Source organism: Geotrypetes seraphini, chromosome 5 (genome assembly GCF_902459505.1).
Source record: "Geotrypetes seraphini chromosome 5, aGeoSer1.1, whole genome shotgun sequence".
Lineage (NCBI taxonomy): Eukaryota > Metazoa > Chordata > Amphibia > Gymnophiona > Dermophiidae > Geotrypetes > Geotrypetes seraphini.
Window position 1 is genome coordinate 176209491 of NC_047088.1, and position 24988 is coordinate 176234478.

The window sequence follows — 24988 nt, forward strand, 5'->3', positions numbered from 1 at the left end:
TTATCCACATGTTTATTCACACCTTCAAAGAAGTGAAGCAATTATAAATAAATAATTTTAACCCCCCACCAAAAAAAAACCCCACAAAAAAGTGAAGCAAATTGGTGAGGCAAGATCTCCCTTGGCTAAACCTATGTTGACTCTGTCTCATTAAATAATGTTTGTCTACGTGTTCCACAATTTAATTTTTTATAATTGTATACACTATTTTGCCAGCACTGCCATCAGGCTTACCGGTCTGTAATTTCCCAGATCTCCCCTGGAACCCTTTTAAAAAATCAGCGTAACACTGGCCACCCTCCAATCTTCAGGTATTACAGATGATTTTAGTGACAGTTACAGATCACTAACAGCAGGTCAGCAATTTCATGTTTGAGTTATTTTAGTACCCTGGGTTGTATACCATCCGGTCCAGGTGATTTATCACTTTTTAACTTGTCATTTGTCTTAGTACATCGTCCAAGGGTCAATAATCAAACTGACTTTCTGGACATATTGCGGGACTTTTTATGCCTCTAAATGCCACTGTGTACCCACAGCTGAAAGGGGCGAATCTGGAGGAGTGGTTAGGACAATATGTGGGTGAGATGGGGGCCGACCTAGACTTAGGGCCTCTTCTATCAAACAGTGCTAGCAGTTTGTAGCTTGGTGAGTCATGCTGAATGGCCCACGCTGCTCCTGATGCTCATAGAGTTCCCATGAGCGTCGGGAGCAGCGCGGGCCATTTAGTGCGATTCTCTGCACTAAAAACTGCTAGCACAGTTTGATAGAAGAGGATCTTAGTCGTCCTGCAGGGATAATGGAATGTTTTACTAGAGATCCTGGATGAAACAAATTTTTTTTTAAAATTCTTTATTCATTTTTCATCTTACAACAAGTGTATCAAGAAATAACATTTGAACTTAAAAACATCACTTGGTATTCTATTACAATCAACTCAAATTAATGAATTATACCCCCCTCCCTCCCATCCTTCCCATATCATATGCATACACATATATTATATAATATAATCTTTCCCAACGTTTCATAAATAATCAGAAACCCCCCACCCCTAACCCATCATTCCAATTGTATTATATTATTGTATTGTATTATTGTATTACTAGTCTTATAACCTGTTACATTAACGGGTGCTAGAACATATGTGTGTGTGTCTGTCTTTATTTCTTTCTCTCTCTCTCCTTAGCCGCTTTCTTTCTGTCTTTCTTTTTCCTTGGCTGTCCATCACCACCCCTTGCCTGCTCCCCCTGTCCATTCTCCCTTCCTTTTACCTCCACTGTGTCCACCACCATACCTTCACTGCTCTCCTTATGCAGCAGCAGCCCTTCTCCCTTTGTTTTACCTCCCCCCTGTCCATCAGCACCTCTTTCCTTCTCCCCCTGTCCAACATTAGGCCTCTGTTCCTTTTTCTTCACCCTCCCTGTCCATCAGCACCTCTTTCCTTCTCCCCCTGTCCAGCAGTAGGCATCCCTTCCTTTTTCTCCCCCCTCCTTCTTATCCCTATGATACACTTACCTTGCTCTGCCCCTGATCAGAGGTTCCCGACAGCCGCCCAGTTGCACCCATTGGAAAAGTTCCCTCTGCTGCATCCTGCACCCTTCCTGACGCGACACCCGCTGTCTTTCTTTCTGTCTGTCTCTGTCCCTGGCCCCCTTTGTCTTTCTGTGTATCTTCCTGCCCCTGTGTCTTTCTTCTTTTCTTTCTGTCTCCCTTCCTCCCTCTGTCTGTCTGTCCAAAGCAGGATTCCCTCCCCCTCCATTTCCCTCCCCCCACACCAGTTCCCTGCAGCAGCATTAGCATTTCCTCTACCCCCCTTTCCCTTCCTGCGGTACAGACTACGAACCTGGCGATTCCAGCTTGTGCAGCAGTCTTCACAACTTTTCTTTTTCAAGATGCATACGACAAACCCTAATCTCAAAATTTTTTTTATTTATTTTTATTTTTTTTTGGAAACAGTCCACCATCTTATTTATTATTCCCCTATCCCTTATGTGTCATCCCCTTTCCCCTCTATACCCTTTCTTCTTCTTTAATTATGTAACTTTTTCCCACCTCCCCATCTTTCCTCACTTTCTAGTTTGTCTGTAAATGTCATACTCGTTCTACTTTTTTACACTCTTTTTATTTCTCTCTATTCTATATTAAATTATGTTTTGTTTTTTCTTTTAATTTTCTTTATTTATAATTGTAAACCGGTCAGATATTCATTTTATGATCGGGATATTAAAAACTAATAAACTTGGAAACTTGGAAACTATACCGAGGGGGGGGGGGGGGGGGTCAGTTTCTTCTTAGCCCTTAGCATTTCCCTTTCAGTAATGCGCTTCCCTTTTTAAATTCAAAGCCGACGCTGAGGCTCCTCTCTCAATCCCCGCCTGATGCGGTTCGAGAGAGTAGCCGCGGCGGCAGCTTAGATGCGCTGTGTTAGGGGGGGGTAGGCTGGCACGGGGACCGGGTTGCGCGCTTTCACGCTCAGTAGATTTCGCAGCTTCTGTGGTGCCTGAGCGGGTTGTGCGCGGCGGGGGAGGCCCTGACTGCCCCAGCTGCAGCTTCTTCGTCGTCGGTGATGTTGGAGAGGGATTGGACTGGTGAGGAGCTTCGGGGGCTGCTGGTGTTCTTCCACCGTGTCAGGCCCTTCGCTTTTCCTGAGTGAGCCGAGTTGCCATGTATGACGTAAAAAGCGTGCATGCGCACTCTTGTGGCCACTTCCCGATAGAAAAGGGATCAGGGAACACGCGGCGCGAGTGCGCATGCGCGCTTAGCATTTTATTATATAAGATACCACTGTGCGGCCTGCTGTCCCAGGAAATCTACCTGAAAGCATAAGAATTCCAAGCTGTATTGATTATTGAGGTTTCTCCATTCAGGCCTTCTTCAATTGCAACCATCTAAAACTTTGTGAATTATTAAGTCCAAATTTATGTTGCAACTGTAAAAACTCAAGCAGTTTACCATTAGATAATACATCTTCTAATGTATGTATACCAGCCATCATCCAATGCTTCCAAATGATTTTAAAACTGCCTATTTGAATCTTGGAGTTTAGCCAAATAGTTTGATTTGTTGATTTATGAATTGGAATATGTGTTAGATTATTTACATATCTTAAGTTTTTCCATGTATCCACTAATATTCTATTTTCTTTATATATCTTAGGCATCTTGATACTAAGAATATGACAAAGTCGCAAAGGAAATATAAGTCGCCATTCCAACCATATCCAATCCGGGATATTTTCAATGGGCTCTGGGAGGACCCAGTACATACCTTGGCGCATAATATAGGCTTGATGATACCTATAAAAATTGGGAAAATGTATCCTTCCCTCCTTAATTGGCTTTTGTAAAGACACTAAGGCTATTCTAGCAATTTTACCCAGCCAAATAAATTTTGTTAGGATACTATTTAACTTTTTGTAAAAAGACCTCTGGAAAAAAACTGGTATCATATCCATTTGGTAATAAACCACAGGCAAGATCATCATTTTAACAGTTTATACTCTCCCCCACCAGGACAAATGTAGAGGATTCCATTGCTCACACATTTCTGTTACCTTCTGCAATAAAGATTTTCATTTACTTTCATTGTGTCTTCCAGTGTATTTTTTATCCAAATTCCTAAGTATTTTAGACCATCTTACTTCCATACAAAAGGAAATGAATTAAACAATCCTTTTGCACAATATACATTTAATGGAAGAACTTCTGATTTACTCCAATTATATCCTGAAAATTTACCAAATTTCTTAATCAAATCAAGTAAGCATGGAATGGCTGTTTCTGGATTTCTCAAATGAAGAAGAATATCATCTGCATATGCAGAGACTTTATATTCTCGATCTGAATAAGGAATACCCTGTATCTTCTTTACCTGCTGAATAACTAACAACAAGGGTTCCAAAACAATATAAAAAAGTAAAGGAGATAAGGGACAGCCTTGTCTAACCCCCCTCTGCAAACTAAAGCGTCCTGAACCTATACCAAACCATTCCATTGCTTGATACATGAAGGTCCATTCTACACAATTAAAGGCTTTCTCTGCATCTAGGGACGCTCTGCTCTGTTGCCATGTCTGGGTGGCCAGTCCATTACAAGATTGGTCCCTCCTACATCCAAATGGTCTTGTTCTGGACGTTTGGGACTTGGACAAAATTTTGGTCAAAAATGTGGTATAAAGACAGACAGGTGGTCTGTATGAACAATAGCCTGGACGTTCAAATAGATGATTTTTGAAAAAAAAAAAAAATTCTAGCTGTATTTTCCAAAAATGGGCATTTTCCCACTTCGTTTTCAATACTCCTAAATTGGACTTAGATTATGCCCCTCCACGTATTGGTATTAGATCCCTAGTATGTGTCAAATTAGGATAAAAACTTATATAAAAAAGAACTTGTACTGTAACTATGGGAAATTGTAATCTGTTAACTATATTATGTATGTCAACCTGTAACCCATTCTGAGGTCTTTTGGGAGAACGGAATAGAAAATGAATTAAATTTTTTAAAAAAAAACAATATTTCTTACATTTGAGATTTCAGCTATGTTTTGTTATTTTTCTCTTTAAGACTGGAAATAGTGCCAAAACCATGGAAAAAATCCTTTTTGTCCAACTACAGTTTTATACGTGAAAATTTACATTCAATAAATCCTACCATGGCAGCTGTTCTAGATCTGTGGCAGTCTTCTTTTGGGTAAGTATGAACTGAACCTATCATGAATTCATCTTCCAAGATGAAGGCGTGATTACAAAAAGGAAAGATATACTATCATCCCCTCTCCCTTTTACAAAACCACGCTAGCGTTTTTAATTCTGGCTGTGGCAGTAACGGTTTCAATGCTCATAGAATTCTATGAGCATCTGAGCTGTTACCACTGTGGCCAGCGCTACATATGTTAGTGTGGTATTGTAAAAAAAAAAAAAAGGAACCCTTAAATAAAATTACCTATGTAATTGTTGCCAATGAATCTGAGGCCCACCTATATAATGAATGAAATTCAGGTTCTCTTTAAATCCTAAATCTGGGCCCTTTTTATAAAGCTGTAGTAGCAGTTCTCCCACAGCATATGCACCGAAGTCCATTCAGTTCCTATGGTCTTCAGTGCATTTACCATAGCTTTGTAAAAGGAGCCCTCTGTTTTTTTAAGAGGCTGATATTCAGCCCTTGGCTGTTAGTGGTTTTTAAGCCGCTGATATTTGCAGGCAGAATTAAAGGCGTGAATATTTGATGCTGTGCCATGTCTAGGTGCTAGTATTGAATGAGGGTCAGCTGCTGACCTGGAAATGATGAAAGTACCGCCTGATAATTCAGTGGTAGCATCTGCAGAGCTAAGCAGGAAAAGATGGGAGTGGGACTTCTTTTTTGCTGTACTATGTGCCTACTTAGCTATACAGGCATTGGCACAGAATATGCTTGGTAGCCATATAACTGCTAGTTTTTCCTCACCTCCACCCATGAACTACTCTACCACTAATTGGGCAGAACTATGGCAGACAGAGTCAATATTTAGCATTACTCTCCAGTTAGATTTTGGTGAATATCAGCGACAGGGAAGCCAAGCATTGTTTAATCAGGCAGGGGCCTCTTCTCCTGTTTAAACCATGCTGAATATTGACTCCTAAATATTTGTCATAGATTGAGCCTTAGCCAAATTTGTATTAATATAAGGATATAATTACATCAGCCTAGTGTTTCAAGGTTACAACGCTGAGCCATTGGTAAGTACTGATGCTACAGCTCTAATAACATAGGGTTTTTTTTTACTAACCCGCAGTAAGAACTGACCTTAGTGTACCCTGTGTGCTAAGGCCATTTTACTGTGGATGTAAAAAAGCCTTTTCTGTTATTTTCATTAATGGCTTTGCACTAATGTTACCATTAGCAAACAACCATTAAAAAAAAAAAATTATCGCTGGAACATTTACTTCTACCTATTTAGGTGACAGAAAGGAATCATAACAGGAATGCCTACTCTCTGTCCCTGACACTGATGTCCAGGAAGAATTATTTATTCAAATAGTCAAATTAAAAACTAATTAAAAGCAACCTCAAAAGTTATTTAGGTACAAATTGTGTCACCGATGGTACATGCTCACAAAAAGTGAGACATGGACCCTACAAGGTCCGTGTTTCGGCGAATACTCAGCCTTCTTTATGGGTCCTAGATGGATAGATACAAATTGTGTGGTCCCTAATGTCTCAGGTGAACTTTAAAACGAATGAAGTATGAGACAAAAATATTCCGAAGGTAAAACATTTTTCTTTATCTCTGTTCTATTTGTTGAGATATTTTTCTCATTTTGTAAAGTCCTGCCTTCTGGCTAAGAAGCCCAATATTTTTCACTACTGTATTTTTCTGAATTAGTGTATAATTAACTTTAAATAGAATGTAGCTTACAGATGTACTGGAGAGAAATAGACATTACATTACATTAGTGACTTCTATTCCGCCTGTACCTTGCAGTTCTAAGTGGATTATATTAGAAGATGGCTGGACATTTCCAGGAAATTACAAAATGGATTGGATGCATGCTAGAGGCTTTGAGAAGTAATTGGGGAAAGATAGCAATAGGGGAGGGAGACACCGAGGAGATTGCGGGGAAGCGAAGGAGAGCTCTATAGATAAAGAGAGTTAAGAATAGCAGAGTTTTGAGATCTTTTCGAAATGATTTAAAGTATCTTGTTGCTGTCAGCAGGTTGTAGATGGAGGGTTCCAGTTTCGCTGCCTGCGTCGCTAGGAGGGCGTCATACATCTTCTTGCGCTGAGTTCCCTTGAGTGGTGGGTAGGAGAATGGGGTCTGGGTTCTCCGTAGTCTGGATGTGAGGTTTTGGTTTAGGCGGTTGTGTAGGTAGATAGGTGCAGTTCCATTTATTGCTTTGAATAGTAGACAGTAGAATTTAAATTGAACTCGGGCTCTTATTGGTAGCCAGTGGGAGTCTAGGTAGGCATTGGTGATATGGTCAAATTTTCCAAGTGTGTAGATCAATCTGAGGGCAGTATTTTGAATGGTCTGTAGTTGTTTTATCAGGTTTGTGGGGCATGGTAGGTAGAGGATATTGCAGAAGTCAGTAGTCCAATAGTCCCTAGACAAGGGATTGGACTATGATCCTGTATTGCTCTTTGTCGAAGAATTTTCTTATTTTTCGTAGGTTGCGCATGGTGAAAAATGCTTTTTTGGTAGTTATGTTGATTTGGTCCTGCATTGTGCAGCATCTATCTTTCGATATTCCAAGGATTTTTAAAGAAGATTGTATGGGGTATTTGGTGACATTTAATTCTAATTCTGTTATGGATGGGGTTTTGTCTTTTTCAAGAAGTAGAAATTTTGTTTTGTCCGAGTTTAGTTTTAGTTTGTGGTCTAACATCCATTTTTCCACTGCTTCCAGTGTAGTTTTCAGGTTGCCTGTTGAGGTGGGGTCTTGGGTGTCGAAGGGGAGGAGTATGGTTGTGTCATCTGCGTAGTTGAATGATGTAATGTTTAGAGAATCTAGAGTGGTACCGAGGGAGGATATGAAGAGGTTGAAGAGCATGGGTGACAATGGTGAGCCCTGTAGTACTCCACAGGGGTTAGACCAGGGGCCTGATTTTAGATCATTTGATTTTACTCTGTATGATCTTGTTTTGAGGAATCCTTGGAACCAGTTGCATACTCTGCCTGAGATCCCTATAGCGTCTAGTATTTGAAGTATTATGGTGTGATCTACCAGGTCAAATGCAGCAGAGAGATCGAGTTGGATTATCAGCATCCTTCTTCCTTTGCTAAGATGCTGTCGGGCTGTATCTAGTAGAGTTGCCAGTAGTGTCTCTGTGCTATGGTTGGTTCTGAATCCTGACTGAGAGTGGTGAAGTAAGTTATGGTCTTCAAGGTCATTGCTGAGGTATTGTGCGACTAGACCTATCAGTTTAACGTACAGTGGGATTGAGGCAATGGGTCTATAGTTGGAGGGGTTGTCTATTGGGCCTTTGGGATCTTTCAATAGAGGGGTGACTATGATCTCACCTAGTTCTGGTGGGAATTGACCTCCGTGAGAGTGAATTGTATCCATTGCATGAGGTTCGCTCTGAATTTAGGGGTAGCGTTTGCTAGGAGATATGAGGGACAGTTATTCAGATTGCATGATGCTTTGCTTTATTTTTTGTAGTCGGTCCATGTCGGTCCATTGGACTGGTGGGAAATTGGTCCATGTCCTGTCGACTGCCGTGGCTTCTTCCATTGTGGGGGTTGTTATTATCTCATCGAGTTGGGTTAATGAGTTATTGAAGGTGATTGTGGTGATCTTACATTTGTAGTGGTCTGCTAGTTGGGAGGCTTTTGGTGAATGGTTTCCTTGTGTGGCTAGGAGAGGTTTGGTATTAGTGAGATTCTAGATTGAAGAGTATTTTAGTGTCAGGGGTTTCGGTGCCAACTAGTATGGAGTAGTAGGCTTTTTGTTTTTCCTTGATTTTGAGCTTGTATTGTTTGATTAGGCTTCTCCATGCTACTTTGATTTGTTCGTGGTTCTGTTTTTTTCCAGGCTCTTTCGAGCTGTCTGCAGTGCCTTTTCAGTTGTAGAAGTTCGGTGTCGAACCATTTGTCGGATGGTCTGCAGATTCTGTTTTTTGATTTTATTGGAGCAAGTTCATTCAGTGTTGATTTGCTTATGTTACGCCAGTGGTGTATGAATTCTTTGGGGTCTGTGGAACTGATTTCAGGATCTACTTTGTCCCAGAATTTGGAGGGCTCGATTTTTTTGGCGGGTTTTGAAGGATGTTTTTTAGGGTTTGGGTTTATTGTTGTTTTGTGTTGAAGGTATATTTGTAGTGATCTGACCAGAGGGAGGGGTGCCAGGTACCATTGGAGATGTGGATGTCTGGTGTGAGGGAATTTTGGGTCATGTATGCAGCAATATCAAGTTGGTGGCCTTTTTCGTGCGTGGGTTGGGAGTTGAGAATTTGGTAGGATAGAGCATTGAGGTATTTAAACTATCCTTCCCTTCCATAAAAGGTATTTCCCATGCAGGCAAACTTGGGTCATCCCTCCCTTTTAGAATCACTGAGATCTGGAATAACCTCACCTCCCCACTCCGAACCTCAAGCTCCCTCCAACTCTTCCGCAAACACCTAAAAACCTGGCTATTCTCAAAACTGTTACACTTCCCCCCTCTTAGGCCTCTCACCTTTCCCCTTTACACCTAACTCTTTAATCTCTCCACTGTAGTTCCTCTCTCATCCTTCTTCCTGTAAACCGTGCCGAGCTCCGCATTCGTGGAGATGGTGCGGTATATAAACCCAAGGTTTAGTTTAGTTTAGTTTAGTTTAGTATGCAAGTAAACCCTCGACTTGTTTGGAGGTATGGTCTTCAAAGTGTAGATTAATGTCTCCGAGGAGTAAGTTATGTGGTGAGGTTAGAGAATTTTGGAGGATGAAGTCTTCGAGTTCGTGTTTTGAGGCGTTCCATTTTCCTGGAATAATGTAGCAAAGAAGGCATGTCATGGTACCTGTGAGAGTGTCATCAGATAGTTGGCAGGCTAGTAGGTCCATGTGAGGGGAGGAGTGTTTATCTAGGACTTTTAGGTTGAGGTTATTTTTTACTAGAATAGCTAGACCTCCCCCTCGCTTGTTTTGTCGACAGGTTAATTCTAGTTTGTATCCTCTGGGACAGAATTCGGTTATGCTTGGGTCTGAGTCGGAGGTAAGCTAGGTTTCGGCTAGGAAGAGGCATTCTAGTTTTTCCTTGACTAACCAGTCCTTTATTAGGTCTGCCTTTGGGCTAATTGATCTTATCTTCATATACGCACAGGCTATTGAGGTGAATTTTGAGTGGGGGGTGGAGATAATCTTTGGGTGGAGAAGGTTTCCTGGTAGTGACCAAGGTTTTGGGATTGTCGTCTTGGTCTTTGGAGGTATATACTTTAAAATGACCCTCCCCCTTTTATGAAGCCACATTAGGCATATTTTTATCACTGGTTGCAGCTTCAGAGCTAATACCGCTGTGGCAATAAAAAACCCCTAATGTGTCTTTGTAAAAGGGGGTTAATTTCAGAAAAAACAGAATGTTTTTAAAGGAATAAGAAAAAGCATTTTAAATTTTTGAATGTGCTTCTAGGATGCACTCTGAGTTAAGAACAGAGCTATAATTTTTAGAGGATTGTTTTTGTAGGATTGTTCATATTGATAAAAATAAAAGCTTCCAAATTATTTTAATTGAAATTATACATGATCTCGCTGCCACCCCTTTACTAAGCCTTCTTCTCTGGACCCTCTTGAGTAGTACCGTGTCCTTCTTCATGTACGGCGACTAGTACTGGATGCAATACTCCAGGTGAGGGCGCACCATGGCCCGGTACAGCAGCATGATAACCTTCTCCGATCTGTTTGTGATCCCTCTTCTTTATCATTCCTAGCATTCTGTTTGCTGTTTTTGCCACCACCACACATTGCCTTGATGGCTTCATTGACTTATCGATCAGAACTCCCAAATCTCTGTCCTGGAAGGTCTCTCCAAGTACCGCCACAGACATCCTGTATTCGTGCATGAGATTTTTGTTACCTACATGCATCCCTTTACACTTATCCCCGCTGAACCTCATCTGCCATGTCGATGCCCATCCCTCGAGCCTGATTATGTCACGTTGCAGATCTTCGCAATCTTCCTGTGTCTTCATTACTCTGAATAACTTTGTATCGTCTGCAAATTTAATCACCTCACTCGTCGTACCAATGTCCAGATCATTTATAAAGATGTTGAAGAGCACAGGTCCAAGCACCGAGCCCTGCGGCACCCCACTAGTGATGCTCTTCCAGTCTGAGTATTGTCCTTTTACCCCCACTCTCTGTTTCCTATGCTCCAGCCAGTTTTTAATCCATGTGAGTATTTCTCTTTCGATTCCATGGCTCGCAATTTTCTGAAGTAGTCATTCATGCGGAACCTTGTCGAATGCCTTCTGAAAATCCAGATATACAATGTCAACCAGGTTGCCCTTGTCTATCTGTCTGTTTACTCCCTCAAAGAAGTGCAGCAAGTTTGTCAAACACGATCTGCCTTTGCTAAAACCATGCTGACTGGTCCTCATGAGCCCGTGTCTGTCAAGGTGATCAATGATGCGGTCCTTTATCAGTGACTCTACCATCTTTCCCGGTACCAAGGTCAGACTCACTGGTCTGTAGTTTCCTGGATCTCCCCTCAAACCTTTCTTGAAGATCGGCGTAACATTCGCCACCTTCCAGTCTTCCGGAATCTTTCCCGATTTGATCGACAGATTGGTTATTAGTTGAAGCAGTTCAGCTATGGTCCCTTTCAGTTCCTTGATGACCCACGGATGGATGCCATCCGGTCCCGGGGATTTATCACTTTTAAGCCTATCAATCTGCCTACACACCTCCTCTAGACTGACCATCAATCCTGTCAGCTTTCTGTCTTCATTTCCAGCATATAGCCTGATTGATTCAGGTATGCTGTGTAAATCTTCGGTAAATACAGATGCAAAAAATGTGTTCAGTTTGTTGGCGATTTAGCGCTCCCTTTATTCCATGGTCATCCAACGGTCCCACCGCTTCCTACGTGGGTCGTTTTCCCTTAATATATTGAAAGAACGGCTTGGCTATTTTTTCCTCGTAGTCTCTTTTGGCCCCTTTTACCACCTTATGGCACCTGCATTGATGATGTTTGTGCTTGTTCCAGTTTTCGTCTGTGTTTGACCTTTTCCATTCCTTAAATGAAGTTTTCTTGTCTCTGATCGCTTCCTTCACCTCTACAGTGATCCACGCCAGTTCTTTGTTCTTTTTTCCTCTTTGATCCCTTGTTGATACGCAGTATATATAGATTTTGCACCTTGGTGACTATGTCCTTAAAAAGGGACCAAGCTTGCTCTAGCATTTTTACAGTGCTTATACTCTTCTTAATCTTCTTCCCTACCATGAGTTTCATCCCTTCGTAATTCCCTTTTTGGAAGTTCAATGCCCTTCTACTTCTACATCTTGTGCCAGTCCTTGTAGGCCATTTAGAATTAAGTCCAGAATTGAATTTCCTCTAGTATTTTCCTTGACGTTGTTCCAGGAAGCAATCGCCTACAGCTTCCAAGAACTTGGTCTCTCTAACAGCCGGAGGTGCCTAGGTTCCAGTCTATTCCCAGATAGTTGAAGTCACCCATGATAACTGCATTGCCTCCCTTGTAGTTGCGTTTAATCTCATCCGTCATTTCTCTGTCAATTTCTTCGGGCTGCCCTGGGGGTCGGTAGTAGATGCCGATCTTTGTTTCCAGGCCATTTGTTCCCGGAATTTTGACCCATAGAGCCTCTAACTTATCCATCAGTTGTGGCGTGTTCTCTCCAGTAGATTCAATTCCCTCTTTGACGTATATTACAATGCCCCCACCTTTTTGAGCCACTCTGTCTCTGCGGTATAGTTAGTATCCCAGTAGCACAGTGCCCCAGACTTTTTCCTCAGTCCACCATGTTTCCGTGATGCCTATGATGTCAACGTAATCTTTTTGTGCCATAGCTTCTAATTCACCCATTTTATTCCTAAGGCTCCTTGCGTTTGTGTACATACACTTGAGTTTACGACCTATTCCTTTCTTGCTTTTCCTTCCCTCTTGTGTCCTTTTCGATCTGTCTTGCCTGTGATCTGGTGAGTCTTTCCCTCTATCTTCTTGCATGGTATCCTCTGGGTATACCGGTTCCCGAACCATCGACTCTCTCTCTTGATCGACTGTCGGCTTTCCCCTTCTTCCTAGTTTAAAAACTTCTCAACTTCTCTCTTGATGTTGCTTGCAAGTAGCCTTATTCCGTCTCTGCTGAGGTGGAGTCTGCCCTTCCTGTATAGCTTGCTCTTCCCCAGAATGTCGTCCAGTTGCGCATGAAGTGGAAACCTTCTTCCTCACATCAGCGCCGCATCTACGCATTGACTGCATGCAGCTCCATCTGCCTCTTCTCATCAGCCCTGGGTACCGGCAGGATCTCTGAGAATGCTATCCTCAGCGTTCTGGTCTTTAGTTTCCTTCCCAGCATCTGGAACTGGTCCTTCAATACTTCCCTGTTGTAGTTCCTGTTGCTCATGTTGTTCGTCCCCCAAATGGATCACCACCGCCGTTTCTTCTTCTTCAACACTGTCGATGATCCTGTCGATGCGGCTCACTATGTCTTCTACCTTGGCTCCCGGTAGGCAGGTCACCAGCCGATCCAGTCTTCCATCTGCTATGTGGCTGTCGACTTGTCTGATGATGGAGTCCCCCACAATGATTGCTGTCCTCTATATCTTCTCTTGGTTCTCCAGCCACAGGTCCATGTCCCTGGTGTATGTCCATCTCTCCTGCCGCAGGTCTGTATCCTTTGTTCTCGCTCTGTGTCACCCATTTCTTCGTGGTGGTTGTCTGTCGGGTGGTCTACACTCTCTGTAGGTGTCTTTTGGCAGTTCCACTGTTGCTGGTGATTTTCCATGGCCTCCCTGTATGCCTCATCTATGAACTTCTCCAGCTCTTGGACTTCTTCCTCGATGGTGTCCTCTGTCTTGTTCTCTGCTTCCCCTGTCTTGATGTTCTCTGCATCTCTGTCTTTCTCCTCCGTTGCCTGAAGTGTCTCCAGTTCCAGTATTCTACCTTCCAGGAGTCTGACTTGTTTCTTCAGGCTCTCCAGTTCTCTGCATCGAGCGCATACGTAAGACCGCCTCCCAGAGGGGAGGTAGTCATACATATGGCAGACGGTGCAGAAAACTGGATAGCTCAACATCTTGCTTCCATCTGCTGCTTCCATTGCTGCCTGCTTGCCGATCTGCTGTGGCTGTCCTCTGTGCATGTCTGGCTGTGTGTCCTCTGTGCCTGTTGTGTTCTCTGTGTCTGCCTGGTTGTTGTCCTCTGTGCCTGCTGTGGTCTCCTTCTGCTCTCCTTTAGTGCTGACCACAACAACGGACTACAAAGCGTTTCGAAAAGATATAAAAACCATACTATTCAAAAAACACATCCCAATATTATAATCTACCATCATCTTCTCTCCCTTCATAACCTACTGCAACTCACAACCAACTGCAACTTCGTCCCCATAGGCAACATCTAATCTAGCTGCATCGGGCGTAAAGCCAATTCATATCTAGAAACACAGTCTCCCCAAATACCGAAAAAATCAGATATAGCAACCTAGGAACAGACGATTTTTTGGTAACATAAGAATATGCGTTGTAATATTATGTAAAGTAACATAAGGTTATGCGTTGTAATATAACATAAGGTTATGCTTTGTAATATCATGTAATGTAAGTTATGCAATGTACTGGAATAATAAGGTAAAATAACATAAAATAACTCTACGTAAAGTCTTGTAAAGTTATGTAAGATAAATTATGTAAGATAAATTATGTAAACTTAATGCAAGTTATGCAAGCACGGTAAGGATAATGTAAAGTAACACAAAGTAACTCCACGTAAAGTTATGTAAAGTTATGTACGTAAAGTTATGTAAAGTTATGTACGAAAAGTTAAGTAAAGTTAGGTTTGCAAAGTTTGTAAAGTTATACAAATAATTGTATTGTCATCGCCTGGAAATGTCCAGCCATCTTCTAATGTAATCCGCTTAGAACCGCAAGGCACAAGCGGAATAGAAATCACTAATGTAATGTAATGTGACTCATCCCTTTTCAAGGCCCTTCGCAAAGGTGCTCTCGCTAAAGTGAGCACCGTTACCGCTCGCCTTTGACGTGTGCCGAATGGCTGAGCGCTGTTGGCCCCTCCCATTTTAAGGGGGAGCTCTGGTGGTCAACGTCGGTGGGTGGGTGGAGCTAACTCTCGCGATTCCCTCTGTAGCCTCTTGCCTCTGCTTCCCTCGTGCTCCTCTCTCCTGCTTTGTTTTTTTGTTTCCCTTTCCCTCTGCTGCTCTTTTTGACTCTTGCTTCTCTCTCTTGCTTTCCTGTCCAAGCCCCTCCCCTTTTAAGGGGGAGCTTCGGTGGTCGATGTCAGGGGGTGGGCAGAGCTAACTTTCTTGATTCCCCCTGTAGCCTCCTGCCTCTGCAGATGGAGTGGTGAAGAGTTTCTGTGTTGTGTGCTCTCCAAAAACTGGCCTGAGATGGGTGAAGGACATCAGAATATTTTAGATAAATATCTAATTGTTGAAGAACCAATGTTTCCAGAAGTTTTGATAAGAAAGGATAGTTTGGAAATGTGTCTAAAGCTAGAGGGAAGAGAGGGATCAAGAGAAGGTTTTATGAAGAGAGAAGTAACAACGGCATGTTTCCAACAGGAAGACAAGCAGTTATTTTCCTTCTGGATCAGGATCCCTTGTGAAAATCTCCATTTGTAGAATGGGTTGGGTTTTTTTTTTTTTTTGATTTTTTAATTTTCTTTTATTTGTAGAACTGATGTTCATTTTGTTTCTTGTTGTTTCCTTTTTAAAGTGGTCACTTCATCAGGTCTGTAGGCATTGCCTATCAGTGTGATATATACTGTATTATATGAGGACATACAGGCAGTATATTCTCACATGTGGGTGATGTAATCCATGGAACCCAGTTAAAAATTGTACTGTCATTTTAAATCTTTAAGACCATCTGTACTGCATGCGTGCTGGTGCCTTCACACCCAACGTTGAGCTGAGAAACTGTTCTTTAGAGACTCCCTATGTAGTCTCCCTAAGCATGTCAAACTTGAGAATCTTTTGTGCCTTCCCGTTTCTTTTAGTTATTTTTCTGTTTTATTTCTTTTTATCTCATTTGGTTTAAAAATTCTCCATTTTGTACCAATATGTTTCATCTATTATCTAGTGAGGGAAGTTATTTATATATGATACTAGTGTTTAAGCCCGTTACATTAACGGGTGCTAGAATATGTCTGTCTGTCTTTCTTTCTTTTTGTGTCTCTCCCTGCCCATGTCTCTTTCTTCCTTTCTTTGTCTCTCTTCCTCCCACTGTCTGTCTTTCTTTCTGTCTGTCTCTCTCCCTGGCCCCCTTTGTCTGTCTGTCTTTCTTTCTTTCTGTCTCTCTCCCTGCCTGCTGTCTTTCTGTGTGTCTGTCTTTCATTCTCGTGTGCTGCCTGCCTATCTTTCTGTTTCTCTCCATAGCCCCCTTTTGTCTCCAAACCAAGATTGCTCCCTGGCTCCCTTTCCCTATCCCTCCCCCCTCCCCTGTGCAGCAGCATTCCCCCCTTCCCTGTGTAGCAGCAACAGCATTTTTCCCTTCCCTGTGCAGCTGCATTCCCCCACACTTCCCTGTACAGCAGCAGCAGCATTCCCTCCTTCCCTGTGTAGCAGCAACAGCATTCCCCCACTTCCCTGTGCAGCAGCAGCTTTCCCCCAGTTCCCTGTGCAGCAGCAGCATTCCCTCCCTTCCTTGTGCACCCATCCCTTGCCTGTTCCCCTGTTCCCTTCCTTTTCCGTCCCCCCGTCCAGCAGCACCCCTGTCCTGCTCCCCCTGTGCATACGCCCCGCAGATATCTACTTGCCTCAAAGAAAAGCGCTGCATCGTGATGTTGCTGGACTCGGTATCTTCTCTCCACTGCGGCCAGCCCTAGTGGAAACAGGAAGTTGTCAGAGGGTGGGCCGCAGTGGAGAGAAGACAGTGAGGCCAGTGGCAGCACAGCACAGCGCTTTTCAGTTAAACGCTGCAGTTTGGATATTTTGATTTGTAAAATAGATATTGGCACTAGACATAGCCAGTATTTGTATTTTAGAACAGGCTGTAGGTTAGCAGATCCTGTTCTACAGTACATGATAAATGAATGTCTGTATCTGAGATACAGATTTGGGCATCCATAGTCTGAGTTAGATGTCCTTTCTAAAATTCCACTTCATGTTACTATAGCTAGAGGTTTTTATCTGATGATATTTACTATATATGGATTTTAATAAGTTAGGAGGTAAATGACAAGGTAAAGGTAGGAAACCCCCCTATTTTGTACAGGTTTTGAAAAAGAAAACATTTTTGTGACTTTTGCAGGACATTACGTTTGCTTGATGTTGAAGAATTCCATGATCGAGAAGAAGCAATGGAGCTTTCTGTCTTTCAGAATATAGCTATGAAGCATATTGATGGTGCCAAAGAAAAACTACTGAAAGAGTATGGGCAAATGCTATTCTCAGAGCAGCAGTGCTACATATGATAACTGCACAAAAGTGGCTAAATTGAAACTTTCAATTCGGTTTGCATTATAGTTATAAATTGTTTTTTTTATTAGATATTAAAACATTATGTATTACAGTATATACCTTCTGCAAGCAAAGACATATTTTTAAAGTATGGAGTGCTCTGAAGGGAACAGGGCTTGGGACAAATACATTTTCATAATTCAGTGGCGGTTTGGAGAGGAGGGCCAGGCCTTACAATCTGTCCCATCAAGGAGTTTTAAAACTAAGAATGTATTTGTGTTGAGGGGAAGGGGTGCTTTGTCACTGAAATGACTGGGCCTATTGGTGGGCACAAGATCATTCTGCATAGCTGTGGTTGTGAAAGTATAAATTTCTTAGCTGCAATAAGTTTAGAAATTACTGCGGTACATAGGAACCAACTTTTTAAACTGATTGGGGGTGCTCAACTCACCACTAATTACCAAATATACATAAAGGAAATTAAAGCATGGTGGATTATCAACACAACTGGTCAAACTGTCTTTAAAATGAAGAGCACAGCAGGTGATGCCAGGGAGGATTTGTGGCTAAAAGAAATGCTAGGGTAGCATTGCAAGTCTGTCCCACCAGTCTCTCTTCCTTCCCAACCCCAATTCATCACCACAGTTTATCATCCTACTCCCAGCCCATCTACACAACATATATGCTATGCCTTCCAGTCCAACCTAGCCCATCTGTACATCCCATATTATCATCCTCCTAGTCAGTTCTCAATAGTCCCTCTTTACCTAACATGTGAACACTAAACACACTTTTTTTTTCTCAAACCATCTCCACTTCTTTTTTTTTAAATTTATTTATTTGTTTGTTCAATTTTCTATACCATTCTCTCAGGAGAGCTCAGAACAGTTTACATGAATTTATTCAGGTACTCAAGCAGTTTTCCCTGTCTGTCCTGGCGGCTCACAATCTATCTAATGTACCTGGGACAAAGGCAGGATTAAGTGACTTACCCAGGGTCACAAGAAGTAGCGTGAGTTTGAATCTACAACCCCAGGGTGCACCACACTCTCCCTACAACTGCATCACACTCTCTTTCGCAACCCCTCTCTGCCTTAATGTCTTTCTCCTTCTCTCATCTTCTTCTTCTTCTGTTTTTCCCTCACTTCTTTCTCCCAATTTAGTTTGACTTTTGTTTTGGAAAAGCATGCCTCATAACCCCCCATACCTACTCCACTCTCATTCTATACTTCTCTGCTCTTTACTTCCTCCTGACCTGACTTGCTTTGCCTCCTACTAATTTTTCCTCCCCATTATATTTCCTCTCACTCTAACTTGGTCAGTGCCCTTCCCCTGCAGGCTAGGCTCACCTATCTCTCATACATCCTACGCTGATTCATTGCACATGTCAAAATTTTTATTCCCACCTTTCTGGCAAAGATCATGTTCCCACTCCCCCTTCCCAGAGTCCCAGATACTATTCATATCTAGAACTCCACAGACTGAAATACAATAGCAGTTCCACATCCAGAATGGTCCTAGGAGCTGCTGCTCCACCACCTGCATGCACAAACCTTTGAAGCTCAGCAATCAGTTGCTCCAGAGCCCCTAGGGCCACATTTGCATGTGGTGCCCATGCCTGCAGACAGAAAATCCTAAAGATCAAATGTTGAGCAGGAAATCAGTGAACCCAAAGGCATGCATTCATATCAACCCACTATGTACCAGCTCACCTGCTAAAACTCTAGTGGTCATAAATTAAGTGGTTGGCTTTCAGTTGTGAGTCTATAAAATACTGCGTGGAGTAGACTAACCTTTGAGTTGATAACCATGTGGAAACAACATTAAACAGTCCTCCAGCTGTAACAGATCCGAAGCATCAGAGGCAATTGCAAACACTAACCCAACACCAAAATAGCAGGCTCTGTGGGCTTTATTTCAAAGCATAGCCAGGGAAGGGTTACCATATGGCTCCAGAAAAAGGAGGATGGATTGAAACATCCGGGTTTTACTTCCATTGAATGGCTCAATCCTGGATGGCTCAATCCATCCTTCTTTTCCTGGAGCCATATGGTAACCCTAATAGGAAACTAGCTCTCTTTCTTGACCATAGGCAGGTTCAGTACCTCTCTCTTCCAACCTTTTAAAAACATTCAGCCAAATGCTCATATATAACAAACAGTCTCAGAGATCTCAGCAACACATAAGAACACAAGATACAGATTGTCAACCCCCTTAAAAAACCAAACAAACACTTTACTGCTGCAGCATCGGGTCTGGAATTATGAGTCCATCCGGCAGCGCCTCTTCCTGCACTAAGTCAGGCCTTATCCTATCAGGAGCTGCTTTGTCACGAACCTAGCAGGTTGCATGGTCTCTCTGCCGCAGTCCTGATATCAGAGGAGGGGCAGAACCGTGGCAGAGGGAACATGCTGCAGAGGCAGAAGGCAGCCTGCTAGGTTTTCTACAGCTCCGGTGATCCTCTGCAGGCTGCCATAATTAGCTTTAAAGGTTGGTCCTGGCCAAGCAGCAATCACAGTGTGTAAGATGACCTCTCTCTTTGGGTGCGGGAAGTAGTGGAGATAAGGCCCCGCCCATCGCAAGGGCCCCGATGGGATAGGGATTACCATAGAGACGCTGGATGCTGGACCTGGGGGGGGGGGAGAGAGAGAGAGAGACAAAAAAGGACCTTGAGTAGGGGCGGGAAATCAGACTTAAACCAAAAGGGAGGGGGAAGACAGGGAGGGCAGATGCTGGACTAGAGGGGGTAGGGAGGGGAAACACCCTGAACCAAGAAGAGAGAGATGCCAGGCCCTGGGGTGGGGGAAGACAAAGAGAGTGAGAGAGACAGAAAGACCTGGAACAAAAGTGAGAGGACTCGAAATGTTAGCAGAAGGAAGATAGAGGGAAAAACCTGAAATAAAGGGGAGGCAGATGTTGGGGGTGTATAGAGGGAAGAGAGAAAGAGACTGCAGAGAGGTGGAAAGATTCTGGAACAGGTAGGGAGGAAGGAAGGAGAGAGAGGTAGAGAAAGACCTGGAAGAAAGGAGAACAAATGCTGGACATGGGGGGGGGGGGGCGGGGTGTTGTAAGCAGAAGAAAGACAGAGAGATGCCTGGACCAAAGCAGAAAGACAAGAGGCAGATGTTGGACTATGGGAGATGCAGATAGAAGAGACAGAGGGGGAGAGACCCTGAGGAAGAACAAAGACATGCAAGATCATAACAGAGGAGGGAGACATGTTGCCAATAGGGGTGGAGGAGAGAGGAAGAAAAGTTGGGCTCATAGAGGGACAGAGAAAGATGTTGGTTGTGGAAGGGAATGAGGTCCAGAGGAGAGAAAGCATGCAGGAGGCAGAAAGAAAAAAATGTTGGATGCACAATCAGAAGGAAGTCCAAACGGAAACTAATTAAATCACCCGACAACAAAGATAGCAAAAATGATTTTATTTTCAATTTAGTGATCGAAATGTCAGTTTTGAGAATTTGTAATCTGCTGTCTATATTTTGCGCTATGGACTCCTTTTACAAAGCCGCGCTAGTGGTTTTAACGCACGCACTGGATTAGCGCGCACTCTAGTGCACACTAGCTGGAAATCTAACACCTGCTCAAAAGGAGGTGGTAGTGGCTAGTGCGTGCAGCAGTTTACCACACACTATTCCACGCGTTAAGGCCCTAGCGCGGCTTTGTAAAAGGAGCCCCATATTTGTCTATTTTTCTATAATTACTACTGAGGTGACATTGAATATTTTAAAGTCATCTGCCTTGACCACTTTAAAAAATAAAACAAATATAAATGATAATTAACATTTTCTCTGCATACAGTGTGCTTTGTGTTTTTTCAATTTTGTGGTTACCATTATGAATTAATAAGATTATATTGTGTGTACATGAAAAATGAATGGAAGAAATTGCATTACAATTAGTACTATTATAATGGGGGTGGGGTCAGGGGCAGAGCTTGGACTGGGGTACTCGGTTGGTTTTTGTTAGACTTAGCAGGTACTTGGCTTGAAGAAGTTGAGAAACACTGGTCTAGGTGAGTATGGAGTTCACTCAGTAAGGGCCCCTTTTACAAAGCCACAGTAGCAATTCCCCCATGGCAAATGCACCAAAGTCCTTTCAATTCCTATGGGTTTCAGTGTATTTGCTGTTGCAGAATTGCTATTGCAGCTTTGTATAAGGAGCCTTAAGGCAGGAACTACTGTCTCTGTGCTATGTCTTAAACAAAAAACAGATTGCCGGGGATGCAAAGCATTAACTGATTCAACATGAGTTTGAAGTTGTTTGAATACCATTCTCTCAAGTACGGTAGTTTTGAAAGAAATGGAAGGTTTGATACTGGCCAGTAGTTATTCGGAATAAAAGGATCTGCATTACTTTTTTTCAAGGGTGGCTTAAATTCTACTGGAACACTGCCTGTCAAACCGTAAAAAAGAAAGTCATATTGATCATTGTAAAATAATTCATAACAATTAACTAATAAAAATAGTGCACTTTTAATTTTCCCTACCACCAAATTTCCCCGTCCCGCCAGGCTACTTTTTCGTGCTACACGGCTGGAAAAAATTTCTGCAGAGAACACTGCCCTGTCTTTCAAAATAAACTCTACCTTGCACAGGAGACTGCGCATCTTAAAAACGAGTGAACCGTGAGCCACAGAATACACTACAGTATAGGTAGTGTGGGTAGAATGCATGTTATGCTGTTATGCAAGGTAAACAATATACACTTATATTTTAAATATAAAGTACACTCGGTATATATAAAAATAAATATATGTTTAACATTTTTATTGTTGGTAGATCATTTTGACCTGGCCATTTTAAAGGTAGCTTGCAAGCCAAAAACGTGTGCGCACCCCTGTTGTAGGATATACGTACTAATGTAGTACACAGGTGCTACACTTTAGTAAATCCCACTGTAATTTTTCTGTGGTATATTGGCATCTAAATATTTATTTAGTACTAAGCTTCTTTAGCAGTTCAGTGGGTTATGAAATAATTTTTCAATAAATTTTAGCCTAGATTATTTTCTGCCAGGTCAATATTCAAAGTAATTTGGGGGTTCATTTACAAAGCGCTTAGACATACAAGGAAGGACATTTTCAATAGGACATCTAAGTCTGAGTTTGAATGCTTTGAGAAAAACATCCAAAAATTGGGTGTAGAAAATATCCATTTTCAAACCCAAAAGACATCTTCCTTCCCCTCCCCCCCAAAAAAAATTGTCTAGTTTTGTCTAGCTAGATTTATAAATTTTTTGCCATTATAAAAAAAAACAAAAACCATCCAAATTAAAAAAGTCCAAAACCATTCACATGTAGGAGGGGCCAGCATTTTTAATGGACTGGCCACACAGATATGCCAGCAGAGCAGTGAGGCAACTTAGAGGTCAATGTGAACTTCATCTAAAAACGCCCAAGTCTACATCTCACCATAACCCCCTTATAATGTATGGTGAGCCTTCCAAAACCTACTGTACCCACCTTTCTACTACCCCAATAGCCCTTATGCCTACAGGTGTCGCCTATTTGGCAGTACAATGGCATTTTGGCAGACTCACACTTTCCACAACGTGCACTAGTTATATATAGACCTGGGTCCCCTTCTCTGCAGTTCATTGCACTGACTGCTAGGCTACTCCAGAGACCTGCTTGCAGCTCTACTAGGACTGGCCATAGTATTTGTAGCGGTCATAGAGACAGATATATACTGTTTTATGTAGATATTTATGGGGTGGGAGGGGTGGTGGTGTCATAAAATCAGGTCTAACCCCAAATGTCCAAATTGTACCCTGAATATTTTGTAAAATTATTGCTGTAAAACATCCATGTGCGAAGCCTGCCTAAAACATGCCTCTAACACGCCCCCTTAAGATTTAGATGCATTGGAGACAAAACGATCAAAAAGACAGTCTAAAAAGTGACCTCTAAAAGTGTCTAAAAACCATCAAAAGAAACAGTCTAAAAAGTCAGTTTTGAAAATGCCCACATGGATGTTTTGACTAGTAAGATGTCCAAGTGTCTGTTTTTTGCCGTCTTTTGGACTTCATTTTAAAAAAATGAGCCCCAAAGTATCATAGTTTACTATGGTACTTTGTCTAAGTTCTTTGAAAACGAGCCTCTTAACCAGCCAGAAACTGCTCCTAGTTGGTTAAATAGCCTGTTTGGGTCTAACTGCTAATTTTCAGTGACACTTAACTGGTTAGTTCTACTGAAAATAACGAGTTAACACTGAACTGAAAACGGGCTATTTTAATGGCATTCTGGAGGTGGAGTTGGCACATGGCCAGTTAAATACCAATATTCAGCACTTAACCAGCCAAGGTCACAGCATAAATAAGACTGAAAGTCAGTCCTTTCTTTATGTGGTGCCCCACATAGCCGGTTAAGTGCTGAATATCACAATTAACTGTTTTTTCATTAGCTGGTTCTACAAACCAAGAAATTCAGTGCCAGCGCTCAGACATAACCCGGCATTGAACTTGAGAGTTTAAGGCTCGGGGCAGTCAGCAAATTCCTGATTGCTGCTGACTAAATATAGGGTCCTACATTTATAAACTTTTCTACTAAATGACATCAGGTTTTTTTAAATGTTGCCTTCTCTGAGGAAATGAGGCTTATATATTCATTTGTCCCCACATTCTGGAAAAGCAGGTCAGTTTTGGAGGTACAAACCGCAAATCAAAATTTAATGGTATTTAAAATTTAACATGAAATAGAATTGAGCAACAAGTTTGTTACTCTGTAAATGCAGTATGTACTGTAGGTAAAGTAGTAATCTGCTTTTTCTAGTGTATTGTATGGTGATCAGAAAGTAGACCCAGACTATTTAAACATACTTGAGAAACAGGACAATTGAGCCTTCCATTTGTTAATATTACCTGAATTTATTGTCTTTAAGGTGGTTTCCAGAAGTGCAAAATATCTATTACCAAGGTAATAAACGGAAGCTAATACCTAGTAGCAACAACAATGCCAAAATAACATCTTTCTTCAACTGTGCTGCTACATTAATGAATGAACAACTCCAGAATTTAACCTTGCTTTCTATGCAGGACTTTACTGATTTAATAGTGCAGTCTCCAGTAAGTAAGATTTAGTATCAAAATGGTGTCTCAGTTTATGTTTTCAATTTGTATTTATAGACAGTGTACTATGTCATATCATTTTATATCAGAATGGGCCTCTTTGTTAAATTTCTTTAACTGATAGTGTTAACAGTTTATGTGGCACTTTATGAATTATCATGTAGTATTGAATGAAAGGAGAAATCTGTCTGCTGTTCAAAGGTTAGATGTGCTAGTTTTAAGGTCTTTTTAAATTCTAAAGTATGTGATTGCTAGTTTAATTGTTTATATTTTTGATCTCTGTTTTATGTACTCTTACACTGTATGTTCATTGTTATTCACTTTGGTCCTTGAAAATGACAGGCTATAAATTGTATTTAAAAAAATAAAAAATTAAGTTCAATGTTAACAGCAAATGAAGATGTGGTGGGGAATGGGTGGTAAATAGGCAAGAACTGCTTTTTACAGTTAACACAGAGGTAGATACTGAACATTAAAGGTGACAGTTTTATAACTGGGTGTCTCCAATTAGGTGCCTTTAGGGCACACAGTAGGCATCTGCTTTCCTTTATAGAATAATCAATCTATACTATGCTAGGCAAAGTAAACGTAAAGGGTCCCAAAGGGTAAACAGTATAAAGCAAAAGGAGGGTATCCCACCAATAAAGCGACTCTCACAAGTGCTCCGAACCTTAAACAGGTAGGAAAACCTCAAACCGGAAGAGGAAGTAATTTCAGAAGCTAGAGAGCTCTTTTCACCACAAAGATCCAGGGAGAGTCCACTGAGAGGGTACTCTGAAGCAGCCCCTTTATGGTGAAACGCGTTAGAAGCCGCTTGAGTTGAACATCTCTACTCTCTGGAAAATTGTGGTGTTTTGGAAGCAAAGTTTTAT

General features: G+C 41.9%; 1 protein-coding gene across 1 annotated transcript in view; it reads left to right on the top strand.

The window, feature by feature from the left end:
• Window positions 1-24988, top strand: part of DNAH7 (dynein axonemal heavy chain 7) — a 707015-nt gene that overhangs the window by 32892 nt on the left and 649135 nt on the right. Inside the window, exons 5-7 of the mRNA XM_033944671.1 lie at window positions 4568-4693; window positions 16897-17016; window positions 23930-24113. Of these exons, the coding sequence (XP_033800562.1) occupies window positions 4568-4693; window positions 16897-17016; window positions 23930-24113 (430 nt within the window). The remainder of the gene's footprint in view (window positions 1-4567; window positions 4694-16896; window positions 17017-23929; window positions 24114-24988) is intronic.